The sequence below is a fragment of the Corvus brachyrhynchos genome, unplaced genomic scaffold (assembly GCF_000691975.1).
Source record: "Corvus brachyrhynchos isolate BGI_N302 unplaced genomic scaffold, ASM69197v1 scaffold200, whole genome shotgun sequence".
In the NCBI taxonomy this organism is placed as follows: domain Eukaryota; kingdom Metazoa; phylum Chordata; class Aves; order Passeriformes; family Corvidae; genus Corvus; species Corvus brachyrhynchos.
This window is the reverse complement of record NW_008236184.1, coordinates 7448963-7470771: the sequence shown is the minus strand read 5'-3', so window position 1 is coordinate 7470771 and position 21809 is coordinate 7448963. Positions and strand designations below refer to the sequence as shown.

Genomic DNA, 21809 nt, shown 5'->3' with positions numbered 1-21809 from the left:
CAATGAAATCATTGACCCATTGGCATGAGGATCATCAAAAGTAACTGCAGAGCCACAGTGGAGCCCCATCAAGTGACAACTGTCAGAGCAAACTGGAATGCAAAATAAAAGGTAGAGGAAGGGACACAGAAAAGCAACTCATTAATGGAAAAGACTAATCAAACTCCCTACTCGATCAGCAAAGCATCTCCCTCCAGGAGGGCTCCCTCACACCAGTGCTTGATGAAAGAACACAAGACCTCTTAAAAAGCAGTTGTTCCATAGCTCATTTATGCTGAGCATCCATCTCTTCACTAGGAAGCATGACCAGGCAATTACTGTTCTGAGCTGTTATTTTTTCCCAAGCCAATTTGCTGCTCATAAACACCAACAGAGGCACAGTGAGGAGAATGAGCTGTTCCTGGATATTACAATAGCATGGGCAAAGGAATATGAGCTTCCTCCAAGACTTTCAAATGCCTCTGGAAAGACTCCTGCAGCCTCTGAGCAGAGTTTTTAATGTCCACATCCAATTTAGCCATTACCTCCTTACTGGCACTGCCAACAACTGAGTGAGCATTCCCTGTGGGAGGCTTTGTGTTCCCTTATCAGCTGAGACAGAAGGCCCCACTACAAGGACAGCTCACAAATTAACACCCACAGTTCACATAAGCCTGCAATTTCCAAAGGTTCCCCTCAGTCCCTAAAGATACCCTTAGAATTTCTAGAATGATTTTCAAGCCCAACTCCAACAACTACTCATAGGTATGATCAGCACCACTTCAGGCAGCCCCAGAGGTCCTGGGGTGAAAAGAGTGGGATCAGCCAGCAGTTTGGTGGTAAGTTTGCCACATTTTCTACATCAAGGGAAGCAGCCATTTTCATTGTGCAAAAATCGGAGATAAAAATAATTTTGGACTTAAAGCCAGGTTTTCTGCTGGAAATCAAAGGACTGCTGACTTCAGCTGCCTTTAACAATGACCCATATCTCTTGTGAAACAGGTGTGCCATAGGAATCTTTAGGAACCCAAGAAACATGTCAGACAAGACCATCTATCCACTGTGGATTACCCTCCTCCAAAGTAAAACACAGCAGCACCAAAAACCTTGCAGAAAATACCACTCCTTAACAATTATTTCCCCTAAGTGAAAACTTGCATTTTCAGTTTTTAAAAATGCCATTTTATTGTGGCAAATACCAGGAATCACACAAATGGAGAAGAGGCACATAACACAAGAAAACCAAAACTTTTTCTTGTACGTGAAGGTCAAAACAGTTCTTGATTTCTGCTGTCAAGTCAGCTTTATCCTACCCTGGATATGACCTATTTACTCTTGTTTCTTCTTTTGAGAGTGAAGTGCCTACTTACCATATTCATAACTGTGAGGATGAACCTTTGGGCAGCCTCTGCTCCGTGGTACTGCACCATGTCAGCATCTGCCACCACCAGGGTCTCCACCGTGTACTCGTTGGTGAGGCGAATCGCGTTCCTCCTCTCCCGCCAGTCACTCATGGACTTCAGTTTCTTTTGTCTCTTCTTTTCTGAAAAGTCAAAATACCTTTTAAGGCTGGCAGATCATAATAAAACACTCCCACCCTTTTCAACAAACATTCTCGTGCATATTCAGGCTGTAACAACCTTTAAATTAAAGTGTTCTTGGCTGGTTAAAGAAGCCACCAAGAGGTTCCACTGCAGGTACAACTGTGCCTCTGGGTGCACAGATGATGGGCAAAGAGGGAAGAGGATGGGAAAAGTTCAAAAAAAGCAAAAGATTAACTGTAATTCAAATCAAGAAGTCATGCCCTTGCAAAAAATGTCAGAAATTGGAAATACTGCTTGTGAAAGGAGTAACATTCCACTACAATGGAACAAGGGCTAATTAAGGAAAAGCTGGTTGAAATAAAATTTAGGATAGGAAACCTTTCTTTGGGATGCAAAGGAAACCTTTCTTTGGGATGTACACAATAGACTCTGCCGGTTCTCCAGGGGAGTTGTCAGATATTCCGGAGCCAACGTTCTCATCAGTTGCATTTTGCCTTACTACCAGCAGTACTGGAGCAATGCAACAGAGCATAAGATAGTCTCAAAATTTTCAAATTAAATCAGATTGTTTTGGAACACTCATTACTGGCCAACTGCACAAGTCTCTGGCTGAAACCCAGAAGAGCAGAAGGTCAGGCCAGATAAGACCTTCTCTGGCTTTCTCTGCTCATTTATTGCTTTTGGCCTGAGCAGCAGAACCAGCAGCTGGTGGCCACCTACATGCAGAGCTCACGAGCCTCTTTCCTGGGACTGTGACCCAAAACGAGGGGACCCCCTGCACCAGCTGATTTATGAACTTCAGTTACAAGGACCTGTGGCAAGAACCCATGGCAAGGACCCATTTTAAGGACTAGAAAGTGAAACAGTGGTCAAGCTACCATTGATACAAAAAATTAAACCACAGAAGTTAAACCTCACTCCCTCCCAACAAAATGTCTATGTATTAATAATTTGTCTTCTTCTAAGCTGAAAGGTGAACTGTGTTTCACCAGCAGATGCGCAAAGCAGCTGAGGCATGACCAAAGGAGAAGTTCAGATATGAAATTGAACATGCTTGCTTCACTGCAGCCACAAAAAAATGTGTTCATGCTTTCAATTGTAAAATGAAAGAGAAGCAAATTAAATCATTAAAACAAATTTATTCTTGCAATAAGAAACCAACTGCTAAGATTCACTGAAATTCTCTCTGCTTACTGTGATATATTATGGATAAGACACTGACACTGCTATTAATGCTGATTTTTCCCTGTGGAAAAGGGAACAAAGCACACAGGTCCTGCAACAGCACAAATACAACATTCAGGGCAAAACTGACACAGGACAGACCCTAACGGATGATCGGCCAGGTCCCTCTTACGTCACACAACACATGCTGCTCATTCCCCAGAGCAGAGAATCACTTTTTAATTTTCTCTAGATTTAACCCGAGACCCTCTCTGAGCAAAGCAGCAGCCAAAGCTGAGCTGGTGTTCATTGATCCTGATTTTCCACAGCCTGTTTACCAGCTCCCTTACATAATTCAGCTTGAATTTCCCTTCTTTCCCAGATCATCAGTTTTCCCTGACCCTCCTGCATTCAGGGTGACAAACTCCATCAGCCACAAGCCCCCCAAAGCCCACCTGAAATGGACTCCCTGCCTTCACCTTCATGCATTTTCTGCCTTGTCAATATGCACATTTCCACACATCCATCCCATCTCCTCATTCCCAGTTTTCTCGCAGTCATCCAGTACAGCTCTGCACGTGCTTTTCTGCCCAAGGCATCAACTGTCAACACTTGGTACACATTTTAAACTGAGAAAACAACCATGAAATCTGATTTGATTTTTTTTTAAGAGAGTTTGGAAATATCCCCCTGGGTCTAAAGAGACAGACAGGAGTCTATGGACAAGAAAAAAAAAAGGAAACATGGGGTGATCATAAATAATGGAAGCTACATGCCAGCAGCAAAGATGAAAATAACCGAGTTTCAAGCCTGTTTTCACATGGGCTGCAGGACAACTACAGGAAAGTGCACAATCATGGCAGAGCTGCCACAGAGCAGAGAATCTCTACAATAAAAATAAAATAAATAAAATTTAAAAATTGACTATGCAAGAAAGAAGGAGAGCTGAATGCACCTTTGACTTGCCAACTATGAGATGGAGATGACTTCCTCAAACTCCTGTGGAACAGCTCACATGTTTGTGTGTTATTTTATTCCTTTAATCCCATTCATTTCCCATCCCTCCTTCTGCACAGCAGCACATCTTTAGCTACAGGTCCTGAACATTATCATTTAAATACCAAGGAGAAATCAAAGAAAAAAGAAAAGAAAGTGAATTATTTCAGTAAAAACACTGACATTTTGGGTCTTGCTGCTATCAGTCAGAACCTTCCTGAAAAGAACAGCACTTCCCCATAAAATTCTTATTTTGGCAATCCCCTAATAAATGTTTTCAGGCAGTATAAATCTCTTATCTATGGAGAAGTTGTTCTTATGGGGGGCTAAGCCTAGATTCAACTGAATCTAGGCCTGACATTGAATGAGCTGTGTAAAAAGGTTTAAGTGGAAGGAAAAAATCAGAGTTCTCTGGGTTTTCACTTAAAAATCTCTTTTTTTGTGGAAAAGAAGACACTTGTGTCAGAGGAGCAACTCACTCTGCTAGACTGGAGCTTGCACTGCAGGGAGAAGAGGTCATGCCATGGTCATTTGCCAGTGTGGTCCCTCGTCCAGAGGCAGGTGAAGGAATTGGCACCTCTTTGCAGCTGAACAAAACTCTGCAAGGTGTGACTTTTGGAGAGAAGCAGCCTAAAGGGACTCCTGGCAAAGGCTGGGCAGTCTTGGTTCACACACAGCCTCTGGGCCCCATTCCTCCCGTGGACTGGCTGCTTTCCACCGAGGGGTCGGGATTAGAGGATGTGTGTGGAGAAGCACCACCCCACAGGCTGCCTGGAAACACAGCCAGAGTGACCTGATGGGGAGAATCCAGGCTCTTGCTGTTAGCCTCACCCTCACATTATCCAGGTGTAAATTTACCTTCCCTTAAAACAGGCAACAGGACTCAAGGGAACCCACAAAGAGCTCAGGAGGTCACTACTGAACCATCCAGAATAGGCAGAGCAACACCAGCTACTTAAAAAAGGAGAGATTTTCCAAGTCTGCAGCTCCTCCATAGGGTAAATTATTTTATCCTGTCCACTTTCACAGTGGTCTCTCTCTGCATCCTCCTGCCTACCACAAAGGCAAACAATTTTCCAGAACAATCAAGCACAAGAAGAAAACAAAGCATTTGCATGGATGAACCATCACAAAGAGAAAGGAAATGCACATATCCCATATCACAGATGTTCAATGAAGAGAAAGACCCAAAATCAACAGGAAAAATCCTCGTGAAGTGCATTTGCAGCTCATACCTGAAAGTGAGTTGATTTTATGGAAGTATACAAAAAATAAAAATACCCCATCTCTAGAGCCTCACTTCAGAAACAAGCCAGCGCAGAAAAGTCTCACTCCTGCCCTGCAAGATTTATGGACCATGGGCAGAGAATCCCTCCATGAGTACATGAAACCCCAAACTAAAATAAACACCAGCCATTAAAACAAGGATTAAATGCTTGGTGGATTCTTTATTTGAACAAACTGATGTTACAAATTTTGTGGTGCAGATGTTAAGTGTTAGTGTGAAGGCATAAGAGGCCATAAACCATGGGCAGGAGCTGTCAGAGGAGTTTACATTGCAGGGAGCACACAGCACATGATTTTAGGAGTCAGGTGTTCCCTGCTTAAGAGGTCAGAGAATTTCATATGAAATATGAGCTGAAACAGTCAATCTACAACACAGCACATATATGCTGCAAGTGACTGGGCACAAGGGACATTACTCTTTGGCCAGTCACTCTGACAGAGTGCCACACAGTCTATTGGGCCAAAAATTCCACAAAATTCAGGACTGTGAAGGGACAAGACACACCCCCAGATGCTCAGGATAAAATGGCTGTGACACTGCACAAGCTCAGTAGGTGGCTTTCATTTACCCTTCCCTGGCTCATCACCTGCAAAGCCACATGATCATAGCACGTCCTGCAGTCTTTGAAATCTCCCTCAGAATGGGAAGAACCAGAATCCCCACTGTGATCAGAAGCACAACAAGGCTCTTCTGAGGCCTCTGTAGAAAACTCCTTATGTTCAGTGCTTTTTATGGCAACTCAGCAGATGTGCAATTCCAGAGCAACCGCCCCAAATGACCTTTTCCTATTACACACCAAAAGCACTGTCTAGCACTGTCTGGCTTTTGGCAGATTCTTGCTGTAAGTGCAGAGGCCTTTCCTGATGCTCCTACCTCCCTTCCAGCTGCATTTCCCAGACTCATCTAAAAGCAACTTCTTCTCCTACAGCCTTCCACTATTTTTTCCTGCCTAATCTTTCCCTTTGAAATTTTAGCTACCTCATTCTTGTTAAACCTACTGGCAGTCTCTGGATGCTCTTCAACAAAAGCCACAAATAAAAGTTAAACTACAGGGTCTTCTCTGCAAGGCCACATTTTTCCTTAGAAGCTCTTTCCTATTGCTGCCTTAAAAACCCTCTCCAGCTCTTCCTCGAAGCCCTTTGCTCCCTTTCCTCCTCCCATGACCCCTTTAACATGTCCATATACCCTCGATGGAGGGCAAGCTCTGTTTTACCATGTCCTGTAACTTCAGCAGCATAAAAAGGAAGAGAGGGTATCCAAGTGGGGCAAACAGCTAAAATTAATTCTCCCCAAGCCCCAGGACTTTCCAGAGAATCTCTGACTAGTACTCACATTAGGCAGGTTTTATTAGCTTCACCTGAAAGTAAAATTCATCACCTCTCCAAAGCAAAACAGAAAGAAAAGGGAGATCCTGCACACAAACCAAGCCTAGAAATTAAAGAAAGGAAGTCCTTGAGGTATATTCTTACTACTTAACCTAAAACCATACGTCAATGCTGAATTATCAGAGGGACAGGATGCCACAAAATTTCTCTGGTACCAGCAGCAGGATAGAAACACCTCTCAAAAGGTGACTAATCCCAGGCATGGAGACATGTCTGGGATTCACCTCTGCCAGGATGCAGCACATCCCTGTGCCCTGCCCTGTTATACCTCCACCAAAACCTCGGAATTTCAGATTTACCACAGCCAGCTGATGCCAGTGGGTTGCCTGAAGTTCAGGAATTACAAATGGTGGCTCATTGAAAGAACAGCTGATTACAGACTGAGAGCTGTCCTCTCATTTTTAATGCCCTGTCCTACAAAAGTGCATCTCCAATTTCTCTCTGACTGGAATGGCAGACAAAATCAGGCATCAACTGCTAGGAAAAATTATTGCACACCAGAATGATCCATTATTCCCTAATTCACCTTCCAAAAATGGTTTTGTTTTGCTTTGTGGTTTTTTTGTTTATTTTTTTTCCCCAAATCACCTTCCAAAAATGGTTTTGTTTTGCTTTGTGTTTTTTTTGTTTATTTTTTTCCCCCAACCAGCCACTTTCATACCAGATCACAAGTTCATGACTATTTCTCTGGCACAGCAGCAAACAAGAACTTGAGACAGAAATAATGAACTCTGCATCTCAAAACACCACAGAGATCTTACTGCAAGGATTGTTATCCAAGTCAGTCTGTGGCTTGGGACACATCACTTAAAACTTTATTCTTCTGCAAAACAAACTCAGTCATCAACACAACGCATAGGACTTTGTTTTAATGGCAGGTCTGTGAGACAGGACAGGATAAGCACTGTGATCTCTGCTCAATGGTTCAGTTTGTCACCAGATTTTCAAAGATTCCCACCTCCTGGACTATGTGCACTCATCTCCCATGAAAAGGACACTTTCCTGGTGGCACAAACAAGGCTCATGGCAGATAAATAAGACAATTTACAGTGGTACAGGAGCAGGCACACTGAGCATGGCTTGAGCTGTGGACAGTGATAACGTGGAAGAAGCAAAGACCTCAAAGATGAGCAATATACCTTAGTCCAAGAACCACCTCTCTGCTTTTCTAGCCAGAATGACCATGGAATATCCATGAACATCCTGAGACAAGGACACCGACAATGTGTCATCACCACCTGCCACGCTGGATTTCACTGGGTTCCAATGGAAACCAGCACTCAGCTTTATCAGGAACCAAGCAAAGGAGCAGCACAGCTGCTCTGGAGGGGGGAGAAATCCATTCACTACGTGTACTTACACTTCCTTTCTGTGTCTCTTTTTCACCTTGACAGCAGTGGAAGAAGAACCTGGAGTCCCTCACACTCCTGAGGATCGCCACTGAGGAATCATCCAGAACAGACTTGCAGTAAAACCTCACTTGCCACATGTGATGGAAAAGGACACTTCTGAATGTAAGACTGCTCCGGGAGGCTGCTGTTTATCAGCCATGAGGAAACAATCACAGGCTTGCAGGGAAAATCCAGACTCCCTGTTTGGAAGACCAGGGATCTGGAAAAACCAAGGGATTTATCCACAGAAGTGAGACACACTCCCATGGGTAAAGTGCTGAGTTCCTGATACAGGGAATCCTTCTGGGCTTGCAAACACTTAATCACATTACATCTTCTGTGGAGCCCATTGTTGAAATCCTGCTTTAATTCTCCAACAGCAGCTTCCTAATATGGACTAATACAGGTTGCATTACATCTCTCTATTTTTAGTGCACGTTTTTGGCCATAACAACTGCTTTTTCAGGCCAAGTCAAACCTGCAGAGAAAACCCAGCTAAGAGACAATGATTAAAGATGGAGAAATGCAACGTAGCAGTAACATGTGTTTAAGATTTATACCTGCTCGGGGAAAGCATTCTCTACATTTGATACCTGCACACCAGCACTTACTTAAATTATTACCAGCTTTGATAAATTGTTAAAACAGGTTGCAAAGTAACTATGCAGAGAAGCAACACGTTGTTACTTTGTGAATTAAAATATTGATCTTCCATTATTTCACTGGGTGTGCAGCATCTTTGCATTAAAGGAAAACTGGTTCATTTAAACTGACAAAAGGGTTTAAAGCAAACCCACATTTAAGAGTAATTTATGGGGTCTGTACCATAAACATGAAATAACAACCTTCCCTCCAAAGACAAGCTGCTCTCTCTCATGCTCCTGGACTGTATTTTATATCAAACCCTTTCTATGTAAGGAGACTTTCATACACCACTGGAGACTTTTGGAAAAGTTATAACAGAATCTACTTTTCCCAAAGAAACAGAAAGTTTTATGACATAGAGGAGATTCCTATGCTTTCACAACATGGTTTGAGTCTGTCTTGAACATTGATATTTTCTCAGAATCAAGAAAAATTGAATAATTTTCCCATCCACAGACTTTGATGGCAAAGAAAACATGCAAAATATGTGTCCAAATCTCAGAAAATAGTTAAACCAGTGTTGTTCCATGATAGTTAACATAAATAATCCATTTACTGCAGCTGAGGTTGTGGTGGACATTGTCACATGGAAACAGCTTTATTGTATGTCACAAGGTCACAGAGACAGGGAAATTAAAGAAGCTCTATCTCAGGGGTCAGGCACTGCAAAAATCATGTATGATGCATTAAAAGAGATCTTTCTCTCCTGTCTGGCTCTTCTGCAGGGAAATTCTTACTTCTATGTATTAAAACCTGCAAACAAAACTCCCTTTGACTCCACTCTCTCCACAGTAAAAACACTTCTCCAGGACCTTTGACAAGAAATTTGTCAGAGCAGGGTGTGACAGGAGGGTCGTACAGATGCTGCCCAGTGTCCAGAGATGAGAAGTGTTTCACATCACTGGTGTGAAGCTATTTCCCGTGTTCCTCACAACTCCATGCTGCAGAGCAAGTGAAACCCAACCTTCCCTTCCTTCCCCCTCACTGCATGTGCACCTGGAAACCTTTTAATAGGTTTTCTGTTTGCCTCACAGGGGCTCATGTTCATGCCTGAGCAGAAATGTGCATTGTGACTTGAACTCTTTCTCTTGCTGGATGACAGGTGATAAAAATAAAACATATTCACATATCATATGTCTAACAATAGCACCTGGCTCGTGGTGATGGGATCCCTCCTTTGCTGCTGGAGCACTTTGGAATTACAACATCAGCCCTGGGATTTTTTTTTAACCCATTAGTAGACACTTTCAGGTTCAAATCTCAAGGATCCAGTCATGCAAAACCTTAAGTACTTTCCCATTCTTGACTACAGCCAGATTAATCCTCTTATACAGATTATTCCAGGAGAAATTTGGCTCCCACAAAGTTCTCCTGCAGACCTAAAAATAATTTTGAGTGCTGCAAGACATGTTACACCACTTAGACTAAAGGAGTTGTTTTAGAGATTTTAACCACCCCTTATCAAACCAGTCTGATGGCATTACCTGGCCCCAAGCCACTTTCCCTCTCCCAAGGCTGGGGTCTGTAGGGAGAGCACCACATTTCTGGGTGGAACACAAGGGCAATGCCCTTGGAAAGCTGTGCTCTCTGTCCCCTCAGTAGCACTTCCTAATTAAGTTCATTTTGCTTTCTTAAAGTGCTTTCCTGGTCCTCCTCCAAATACTCACACGAGTCATTACACCACCAAGCACCTTTGTTTTACAAGTAATTAAGTTCATATATCACAGGAAATTTGTCACTGGGCAATTTAGCCCTGTTTAAATTTTCATAACATGATCAATAATTAACATTAAAAATTCAGCTGATGCTTTGTATTTTGTTTCCCAAATAACCCCAGATTATGCCAGCTACCTCTGAATTACAAAATTTGAAGAAGAAAATACATATAGGGGTGGTTCTTGTGTATTCAGAAAATACAAGAACAGCAGTAAAGGACTGGAAAATGCCTAAGGATGGCACTTCTGTGCCCTTGAAAAATACTAATTTTATACTGTATTTACACAGACCTGTACTTTTCTGTCTATGTCATTCCACAATACAGGGTTTGTATCTAAAATGTCTGGCATATGAATATTCCCATGTATTTACAACCTCCAATCTTTCCTGCCAGGTTTTAGCCTGGGTGAGCCAAATTTTAAGCCAATGGAAAACAACCTCTAGTACAAATCTGACCAGCCCATGTTGGTGAGTACCACATTGAAGAGACCTTTTCCCAGCAGAAACTCTGGAAACCCATCCCTAGATGGCCGCTTCCACACAGTTTCAATAGAAATGGACCTTTTGTGTGTCAGACAGGATTAATTTTTTTTGTTTCTAAACTCCTTGTGCAGGAAAGTTAATCCAAAGCAGACAGGAGTCAATTAGGTCGTTAACGTGCTAAGCCTATTAACAGCCATGACTTACATTTCTTTCCCTCAACAATGACAAACATTCAGTGATCTGCCTTTAAGTGGGAAAGCCCATGAGCAATTGCATTATTTTAGGACTGGGCTACTTGGAGCAGTGGCTGTTTGCAGGAGCAGCACTGCAGGGGCTTGGCTCCCTTCTTAGCACAGCAGAAGGAATTAGCACCCAAGGGATGGGAATTCTGTTCTCAACTGTAGCAGTGGGTCCCCAGAAGCCTTCAGGAAGCAGAAGGTGCCACTGGAAATACTCTTTTTTCACTGTCTTCCTTTAGTTTTTATTATTTCCCAGTGTCTCCCCAGTTTCCTTCCTTTCGCCCCTCTTCTGCAGGAGGGAATTTCAGTTCTGCCAATGACAGGGAGCATCCTGTCCCTAGAAAAAAGGTCAAAAGGTTCAGTGGCAAAAGGATGAGGCTGATTTCCTGGACTGATTTTGGTTCAGTTCAGCTTTTAACTAATGGCTGCCTTTTTTTATAGTGTAAGAATTCTGAAATGCATTTTCTGTGACCACAGGGCTGCAGCACCTACAGAACTTGGCTGGGAAATCAGAGCAGTGCTAAATTCTGATGTTTTCTCTGAAAAGAGACATAAGGGATCTGTAACTGTAACCAGATCCAAGATTTCATTCTCAGAGAATCAGAAAGAAGATTGGCTTAGTCTGAACTCCTGAGAATGATAATAACTGTGAAGCACTGTGCTCCACACAGGAGAAAACAAAGGCCCTGGCTGCAGGATTTACCAGCAGCAGTGCCAGGGAGGACACGGCTTAGGAGAAGGCACAGGTCACCCCTGCTGGTGCACAGGTCTGGTTAAACACAAAAACTGTGATTCAAAGCCTTACAGGCAAATTTCAGGTTCCTGGCTGCCCATCACAGTGAGTTCCTTCAGGCCTCTTCCACTGTTGTTCCCACAAGGAAGCTTTTTGTGCTTCCTGTTGCTGCCATGTCCTTCAATGTCCAACAGCAGCCCCTGTCTCTAAGCACTCTGCTGTTCCCAAACCAGTGAGTCTCACTCCTGTACCCAGAAAACCTCCCCATTTTGCCTCTCGGCAGCCCAGCAGCACAACCCACTGCTCCATTTATGCAGCCCATCCAGGAGAAGGCAGAAGCTGGAATATTGTGTAGTGGGGCAGGAAGGGAATGAAAGGAACAGAAGATACAGGGACACTGCAACCTAATGAAGAAATTACACAAAGTGCATAAAAAATACCCCCTATGCAACCCACCCAGAGAGAATTCCAGAAAGGATAAAATTCAATTGCTCCAAAGAAGTCAAAAACTAGACCAATTTATACCAGCTGGCAATTTGACTGTGTGGCTTTGAAAGTGGGAGAAGACAGGATATGATCAAAGAACAGATTTAGCCATTTTTCTCTTGAAAAATGATAGCAAATTATAATATATGATATAACAGCTATTTTATCAGATAGAGCTTAAGTTTGGTTAGTCAAACACCAGGTAGAAAAAGCAAAATCAAGCTCCTAGTTAAAAAAGTCACCTTGTTGAACTACATCTGGTAGTTCCAAATGCACACAAGCCCTTACAAAAGCAATTAAAATCCATAAAATAATACAAAGTCTGCTCAGTTGACCCTGATATGGATCATGTACTCTGCTAGATAGAAGTAAGAATGATGGCATGAGAAGCTGAAAAGAAAACAGATTGTTTTGAAAGACAAACTGTGCATCTCTTCTATCTCCAGATACCTCTTTATCCTATTATGAGCTGGACCCCTGGAGTTGGACTCCATAGATGATACTTCTGATTAAAATATATCAAAGTAGCTGAAGTGATGTTTTCCACATTCTGAAATGTGAGGATCACCATTCTATCCCTGCCTGCTTGGCACAGCTCCAGTGGAGAGGTGAGATGGAAAAGCCTCCCCTAACCTTCACTTAAACACTTACTTCACTTAAACAAACCTGGACCTTTGCTAAAAACCCAGTGAATCCTTCCCTGAGCAGTGGTCACACTGCAAGGTTAAAACAGAATTTATCATCTCACAAGTTCAATGATACAGCACATGCCCTGACAACTTCATGTCTGCGATGTGACCGCTGCCTGAAGCAGCAGCAGGATTCACTCACACTTTCCATCTTCCCCAGCTCCAGCCACCCAACCACCAGAATTACAAAATACAAACATAATTCCCATGGCTGCTCTCTGGAGCCACTCCAAGCTCACCTGCTACAACCTTGCAGTGCTCCTCAGGACCATGTGTCTCGGTGGGATGGCCGGCTTTGGTGGACCGTCTCCGCCTGACGAAATGTTCCTTTCCACTAAATGAGGTCTCAGATGCATTCACAGGTTGGATCAGCAGCTGCTCTGATCCAAGCTGGATGTAGCCAACCTGCCCACAAAACAGAACAAAAAAACCCCCATCAGTTTGGTACCCAAAGCTTGTCTATCAGCCCAGTCTGAACCCAGGTCATTTCACTGCAATCATTATTTATTGTGAGGAAATGATGTGATTATGGTTGTGTTCAGCCTGTGTAATACAGATTAAAGAACTTCAACTGCTTCTCATATTTATTTTTATGTCACTGAGAACTATTTAGAAACAATGCACTGTGCACGTACAAAGAAAAGGTGGAGATTCCTGTCAACACCTTTGGTTTCCCTTCTTCCTCTCCCTCCAGACACAGCCCCACAAATATGCATGTTTTACAAGATGCTCAGCTCACACGAGGACAAATAAATCCTGTTAACAGAAATCCCTTCAAAATCACCTTTCCAACTGCCAGGATTGCACTGCCATAAAATGGCATTTATTGTCTCAGAGAGCACGGAGGTGACACTGCCTGCACACAGGAGGCCCCTGTGTGTACCACCCTCACAAGGAACACTGAGTGAACTGATGCAAGTGTAACTTGAAGAGCCAAACGCGTTTTTTGGGACCAAATACCTCTTCCCAACTACATTAAGGGCCATACAGTCATCACTGCTCTCCCTGCCAGCCAAGGGTTGGATTTCAGAGATGAAGTCAGGAATGGACTGTTGTACTGTCCCAGTTACAGGATTTTCCACCATACCCGGAATAAGTGACACAGGGAAGGCAAAGACCCTGCCTAAGTAACTCCGTAGGGTCCAGGTCGGAGCACTAAATCCCTGCCTTCCCTGCACCAAGTCCAGACTTTACACCGGGGCCGGCAAGAACACCTTTGGAAGCCAGCTTCTGCCCCAGGAGAGCCCTCCTCTGCTCACAACCCAGAGCTTTTAAGGTTCTTTTATGCTTTTTCCACTCCTTTTCTGGCATGAAAAGAAGAGAGTGAATTCAAAGTTATCACCTTAAAACTTAACAAAGCCTCCAGGTTTAGCAATCAACACTGAAGTTGAAACACTTTGCACAAAGTGAGTATTTACAATGAGGGGTTCTTACTTTTCATTGTACTAATCCAGTGATTACTTATACTGCAATTAAAAGTCTCAAAACACAGCTCTGCCATGTACCCCCCCTTGCGAGAAGTTTCTAGTTCTGATTTAACTTCTGTTAACAGAAGGGCTCACCTGGCCTGCCAGGATTGTGCACCTGAAAGGTAAAGGTGCTTCCAGAGAGGTCCAACACCCATCCTATACATAAAAAGAGAGACCAGACCTTTCTGGTTCCCCCCTCCCCACGTTCTGTGCCAGCCAGGCAACTCTCCAAAGAAATGCTCTGCACGTACATGCAAATGCTGTGTGTTCAACAGCTGACTGTACTAATATGATTTATAATATACATTACATACTGTATATTGTACATTTCCACACCTCCCTGCCAAATTCAGTCCTCACGTACACCCAGGAAATCCCTTTGGCCCAGTATTTCCAGCAAGAGGAATTTCTGCTAGCAGAAATGAGAGCTCTCCTCCTTTGACAGCCACACGAACTGAACAGCATCCAAGGGAAACCAGGGTGTCTCAGAAAGGGTCACTGACTTCCAAAGAGTAATTGGACAAAAATAAAACTGTAAAAATTGGTGTCTCCACTGGCCATGGCTGCAAAGCACAGCAGAGACAATCAGTCCCCTGTCTCTAAAGAGACAAGAGACACCTCTCTGGGGGCCTTCCAAAAGAGACGTTGCTCTTGGGGCAGGGGAGTTGCTTAAGGATAAAATGCCTTGGCACCTTCCATTTACAGAGAAAACCCGACATTATTCCTTGGCCCTATGGAATGCTCACCAGTTTATAAGACCCACTCTGCCCTGGAGTGTCCAAAAGGCTGCCTTTTCATTTAAATCACAAGTTGGGCTTTGTCAGAATTGCTTCAGAGACAGCAAAAGCCCTGGTGACTTGTTCTTCCAGCCTCCTTTACAATGTTCTCCACTACTTCCCCTCCTTGTTCCAATCTTCCAGCTGGGAGGTAGCCCCAGCCCCCTTTTTTAATATAGGTTTTAATTATTTAGAAGAAGGGTTGTAAATCTGGTGCCATGGTACTAAAAGCCACACCAGAGCTCCTGACAGACTGCCAACCATTTCAGCTGGTGCCAAAAATATGTAAGAAGAAGTCAGTTTCATCACTACCCGGCATTATCCCAACTTTCTGGCATCATAAGTGAAAATAATTTAAACCATTGGAAAAGACTTATGTTTCACATTTGCTGTGGAATTGTGAAACCTATGGAGGGAAATAGCCATGCATCTTCACCCTGGAATACATTGGGAAGCATCTCAAGATCAATCTGACAAGGCAAACAGAGGTTCAAGCAGGAAGGGTTTACAGGATCGTGCCTGTAAAGTATTCCTAGGGAGTCAAAAATTTCCCCAAACTTGGCATCTGGGTTCTGAAGAGTCCCCAAACCTGTTGGCCCAGAGGAGATCTTTTGGATTCTGTAACTTGAATAGTCTGATCATTATTTTGCTTTTTCCACAAGAAATGCATTCCTCATCTGCATCCCTCAAATCCTCCAGATCCTGCCCTGTGCTAATCCCAGCATGAGATATCAGACATCAGCACTGGACAAAGCCTCTGTGCTTTTCTTCTCCTGTCTGTACGATTTAAGGGACTGGAGAAGCTTTGGATTTTGAAGATAAGGAAGTAAAACAGAAGACCCCATAACTCTCGGAGCTACTTTTCCCACATCTCTGGAAATCATTCCAATTAAGTGAAATGCTTTGGATCCGGCAATTCACTTGCAATTATGCTTGGGGAGATGCATATCAAAAGCTGGGATACTCCCTCCCACCCTTCTCTCTCTGTGGGAGCCCAGGATCTGGGATTGCTAAATGTTGGGAAAAGCAGCTACTGCCCAACCCCACCATCCTGGAGACACAGGAGTCATCAGGAGCCCAAAAATTCAGAGGAGTGTAAGAGTTCACCATCATCTGCATTAATTTTACAGTTGGTATGGCCAGACCATGTAGCTGACAGAACCCTGCAGCTCCGCTAAGGGGAAAGGCTGGAATGATTTCTGCCTCCAAAGGCAGGCAAACTGACAAGTTGATTAAAACAAACAATAATCCACACTTCCCACTACAGCCCCATTCACCACTGTGCTTAACAGTGGCAAGATCTTTCACATTAAGGATATTTCATATCCTTGTTTTAGGAGTCAGCTTAACATCGATCACCACCAAAACATTCCCATGTGCTCTCACCCAGAGTTTCACACACACAATGGTCACTCCAGTAACTTGCTCACTCTCTGATCTACTCCTGTACTACCAGTACTGTACTACCAGTAGTTCACTCCTCTGATGTGTACATCATCTTCCACCGGAGCTTTTCTTGGGCTAAATCACAGCAGGAAAAGGAGGAAGGTCCTTACACAATGTCACTGAAATGACAGTGGCAACACAGCCTTTGTATGACCCCATCCTGCCTCTTGGCTTCATTGCTCTGTCCCTGTGCCCTGGTAGTGCTGGTGGAGCTACTGCAGCTCCAGGGCTTGCTCAGAACAGGGATCCAAATCCTCAGTGTTCTCTGCACATGGTTCTCAACCTTCCCACATGTTAATACTCTCCAACAGTTACACTGTTTTTCCAGCCTTTTTTATTTTCACAACATCTTTGAAGGAGATCTGTGAAATGCTGAATCTTTAACAGATTTTTCTCTTGCTCCTAAGTGTTCATTAGTTACATACATACGAACACGCTGAAAAGAGAACAGATTTAAACATCTGACAAATTCCATCCCCTTCTCAATTTCTCAACTGTTACGCTGTAAATCGTTGTTTAACCATTTCCTCAAAGTTAAAAGGAAGTTAATGTTTAAAGTGAAGAACAAAACAACCCACAAATACAGTTTAATAAACTTCATGTGGGTTTTAGTCCTGTCCTTATTAATCATGTTTCAGCTTTGGTTGGTTATTATTTAAAAGTGCAATTCAAGCAAATTTAAAAGAAGAGCTTTAAGTCTTGTTCCAGAGTCATTTCAGGTTTACACTCAGTTCTGAGAGCAGACAATACCCAGGAATATCTGCTCTGGCTTCCAACTCTACTGAACAACAAAACCCCAACATGTTCTCCCTCTTGTCCATTGTGGAAGAGGAAAGACAATCCCATCACAAGGAAACCCAGCACAGCAATTTTAAGAGATTTAACTTTTCAGCTCGTGGCCCAGCTATGGATGAATGCCAGACAGCTCCTCTCCCAGACAGGGGAGTTCAGCAGAGCTGAAGGTTTCCTCAGGGGAAATTGTATCATTTTATAATCCCCACACTCCTGCTCTGCCCTGCTTCCCACAGCAGCAGAGGCTCCTGAGTCACCTGAAGGGCAGCACTGCCCTGGTGCAGGCAGAAAACACTTCACCGGCCAGGGATGGAGCTCACCAAGCTGCAGTATCTGCTCTGAACTAGGCATCACCTCCCTCTGCAGTGAATGAAGGCAGGCAAACTCCTCTCGAGGGACAGTTCACTGATCTAAGGTACCTATGGCACAGGATGAACTATCAGGGAAGGGCTCATCTTTACCACTCACTCGCCCCTGGACAACCTAAACCTGACACACTGCGGCCTCTTCTGCATCCTTGTTCCTCTTTTTCCCAAGAACAGATCAGATTTACTGTTTTACCAGGAGTCCTTGGAGTCACTGCTCATTCCCTGGAGGCTGCAGTCCAACCTACTCAGTTCTCTTTGCCCTCACTGGCCTTCCAGACAGGATCCAAACCCACACCAGGACATCTGGGTCCTGCGAGGTACTTACACCTACCTGGAAACCAGTAGGACTTCAGAGACCTTAGAGGCAGAAGTCCAGATAGATGCTCTTATCATCTGTCCTTAATCTACATCTACACCCTCACAAAGTTTATGGATGGTCCCAAGTGAACAGGACACACCAGAACGAAGAGCCACCATTCAGAAATATTTTAACAAGCTGGAAGATTTGTCTACCAGGAGATGCAGGAAGTTTAACAAAGGCAAATGTACACAAAGCTTGGAAGAAAAGAATCCCTCTTCCTCTCTGAGTGGATTGTATGAGACATTACTGCAAAATATTTAGGGTTTCCCAACTTCCAGTGTGCATTTCTTAAGGTGTAGTTTCAATTAGTCCATTCCATCCTACAAAGAGAAAAATCACTGTTCTCACTCCATGAACCTTTGTAATGTGCATCATCCACTTCTACCAATCCAGTCTGCACAAGGAAGTTCAAAGGAGACAAAACCGGGGTGTGAAAATGTTATATGAACTAGCCTGAACAGAAGGGAGGCACAAACTCTTCTCTTATCTCAACTGAGGATAATCCACTTTATTTAGAGACATGCGAAAGAGCAATCCTGAACCCAAAATCAAAGATTCTGGATTTTAAAATGGAAGACAAATTACTTAGCATCAAACCTCTGCCTCTAAATGCATCCCAGTGATTTTCATCTTTCAGATACAGTTCCTGAACAGAGTTTTCAAGTTCATTTCTAAGTCTAATGCTTATTTTGACATGGACTCATGACCCTCTTAAAAATGTAACTGTTTCCAAAATTCAGGTACAAGAAATATGAAAAGCCTACACCTGCTGTAAGCGGCTGATGCTGCAGTCCAGCACTTCAGCATGTGACAGTGACTCTACTGTGGCCTTACAAAGCTGGAACTTCCAAAAAAATAAAGTTCCTGGACTGGCTGCTGTCTTCCAGTGTTGGTCCCAGGGGCTGCAGAACTGCCTGTGAGTGCCCAGCACCAGGGAAGGAAAATGCAGCCCTGAGCTGTGGCCAGAATCCAAGTGTTGGCACAACTGCACTCCCCAGAGGACAGTGCTGCCAAGGGGAAGGCAGCAGCACCTTCCAGGAACACGGTGCCTCCTGCCGGTGCTGAACTCCCAGGCTGTCAGGAGAACAGGAGGGTTGGAGCATCCTCACATGAGGTATTTTAGCTGTATCTAAATGATGAGAACTTGGGTACAGCAGTCCTTACCTCACTGTGACCTCACACAGCTCCAAGAGCACGGCCAAAGCAGGAAACTACAGCAGCCATACACTGGTTAACAGCAGCATCTGCGAGCAGAGCTTAAAACCAGACCCCAACCTTCAGATGCCACACTGGGAATCTGATATCATCACCAGGAAGCAATTACTCAGTCTGGCTGCAACTCAGTTTTCATGCCACTGTGTCAGGGATTTTGTTTTTACTAGAACTCCACTTGCCCTGATCATTTTGTATCACTTTTGGTATGATTTATGGCATGGCTGAGAATATGATTACAGCAAAGCCTGAGCCAGCTGGAGAACAGGACACAGTATTACTGCCCACTCTACTTCTTAGCAACCAGCTTTTCTGAAGGAGATGTCCTGATCACCCAGTTAGAGTCCAATGAGCACTCCTTAGAGTCCAATGAGCACTCCCATGCTGGAGTTTTCAGGAAACCCCCCACTGCAGCATTAGAACTGCTCAGAAGACAAATGCCAGGACAAACAGGCTGCAAGGTTTCCACTACCAAGGTCTTTCTTCTAGCCCAACAGGTCTGGCCCATGTCCCACCTGTAAAGCTGCTGCTGAGGGCAAAGCCTCATTCTTTCTGTAGGAAACAGGGCTCAAGGAAGCAATGGGAAAATAATTTTTTTTTTTAAGTGATGGTCTTAGCATTTTAAATTGCCAGACTAGAAGGCAAAAAATTTTGGGCTCTAGAATCACCTGCTCTCAGTTCAACTCATGGCAGATTGAAGACTTCCTAGATAATTTGGGGCAAACTTTTGATTCCACTGATCCCAGAAAACATCTTACCACGAAATTGCACAGCTTTCACTACAGGTAAACTTGTTTAGTGTGGCCACTGCAAAATGCTGTGTAAACACTGAAAACAGCCTAAAATGTGAGATGTTTCATGTTTAAAGACAGGCTTAAGAAACCAAAATGGTCCACTTAGCTAGAATAAGAAGGTTTATCTACATGGTGGTGTGGATTATTTCAAAGAAACCATTTCAATAATTAATGAGGTTCATCTTAAGTTTAGTTTCATCCATCTTAAGTTCAGGCTCATCCTCCAGACACTGGAGCTTTCTGTTCTCTAGTTTTGAGATCACAAGGGTGTTATAAACTTTAACTCACCCAAATGTACCATGCACCTGCTTTTAGCCCTTTCCCACTCCCGGTGATTATCTGAATGAAGAGGATGAATGGATTCCTGTAATAGGAAACAAGTATCCCAACATGCAGAAACACTTCTTTCCCAACACATCTGCTCACACCACTCAGCACTCCCAGGACCAGATGCACAGGCAAAGGCAAGCAGAACTTTATCAACACTGTCACTAACACATGGGCTTTGCTCCCCAAGAGGTGGCACAAAACAGCAGCTCTGACACTGATCCCAGACTGATCCAGCTCAGTTATGTCAATTTAGTCATTGCTTAGAATTCACATGACCCAAACAGGTACTGCAAAAATTGCTGTTCACTTCTGCAGAGTAGTGAGCAAAGACCAACTAGTCTTGTCTCTTTTTCAGCTTTTCTACTGGGAATTTCGCCAAGCTTTTTCACCCCCTCCTCCATTCCCTGACTCAGGCAGTTAATACTGTGCCTACAACTACATTCCTCTTTTTTTTAAAGGTTCCTCCTCTGCTTGTCTGTGCTTTCCAGCTTTGGAAGCCCAGCAAGATTAACAAAACACGCCTGGTGACAAAAGCATAGAGCTGTTAGTGATTTAAGGCTTGAACTAGAGATATCAGTTTTAAACTTCCCTCGGTGGAACTCAGCTCAACTTCCAGTGCCACTCACACCTCAGCATCTCTGTTGGGGTTTTTTTAATCCTGAGGCACAGCGCCCTCAAATGGCTCCAGAACGAAGGCTGGAGTTCCGAGGGCGTAGTGCTTCTCACTACGGTGTAAGGATTAATCTCCATCACCAGGTCTGTTCTGACAGGCACATTTCCCAGGACCATGTGCTGGGAATCACTGCCTAATGATCCACTGATGTCCTGAAGTACTTTCAAGTTACCAACAATAACTGCAAACTATTCAATGTCTCAAGAGTCTCAGTCTCCACCACTGAGAAACTTTCTGTCCCACACAAGATCACCTGCTCCTGCCAGGATGCTCCAAGGAGAGCCAGGCCCTGCAGAGCCACCTGAAACTACAGTCTCGGGCAGAGAAATCCTGACACTTGTGGTGGGAAAAGCACCCCTGAGTGGCATGTTCCTCCAACCATGCTGGAGCAACTGGCTGTTCCCTGACCACAGCTCCCAGTGAACACCCCAACACCGACAGCAGGAGCCTGGTGGGAAGAGCCAGCTGCACAGCTGCACAGCTGCCACAGGATCGAGCCAGGATGGCATCAAATCACCCCCAGCGGGACACAGCCACCTGCCCCATGGCTGGGGGACAGTGACACAAGATGTTCCCTCCTCCAGGATGCTCCTCTACAGCACCCTCAGGTTCTGCTGCCCACCCACAGCAGAACCGCAGGGCCTGAGGCCCCTCAGGGATGGCTGAGGCTGAGGAAACTCGACAGTGGAGAGCCAGGGTGGGCCAAACACCCACCACGGGACAGCGCTGGAGCTCGGCAGGGCCCGGGACACGAGGGGACAGCGAGGTGAAGGGACGGGAGGGTCACCTCGCTGAGGGGAGGTGAAGCACAGGCATCCCGCCTCGTCGGGCTGGCCGTAACAGCCTGCGC

At 44.3% G+C, this 21809-nt stretch overlaps 1 protein-coding gene across 1 annotated transcript in view; it reads right to left on the bottom strand.

Annotated features, from left to right (window-relative positions):
- Positions 1-13823, bottom strand: part of ADAMTS17 (ADAM metallopeptidase with thrombospondin type 1 motif 17) — a 149185-nt gene extending 135362 nt beyond the window's left edge. The window contains exons 1-3 of the mRNA XM_008638660.2: positions 13713-13823; positions 12978-13143; positions 1350-1522 (exon numbers count right to left, since the gene is read on the bottom strand). Coding sequence (XP_008636882.1) covers positions 1350-1522; positions 12978-13143; positions 13713-13823 — 450 coding nt within the window. The remainder of the gene's footprint in view (positions 1-1349; positions 1523-12977; positions 13144-13712) is intronic.
- Between the last annotated feature and the right edge of the window lie 7986 nt (positions 13824-21809).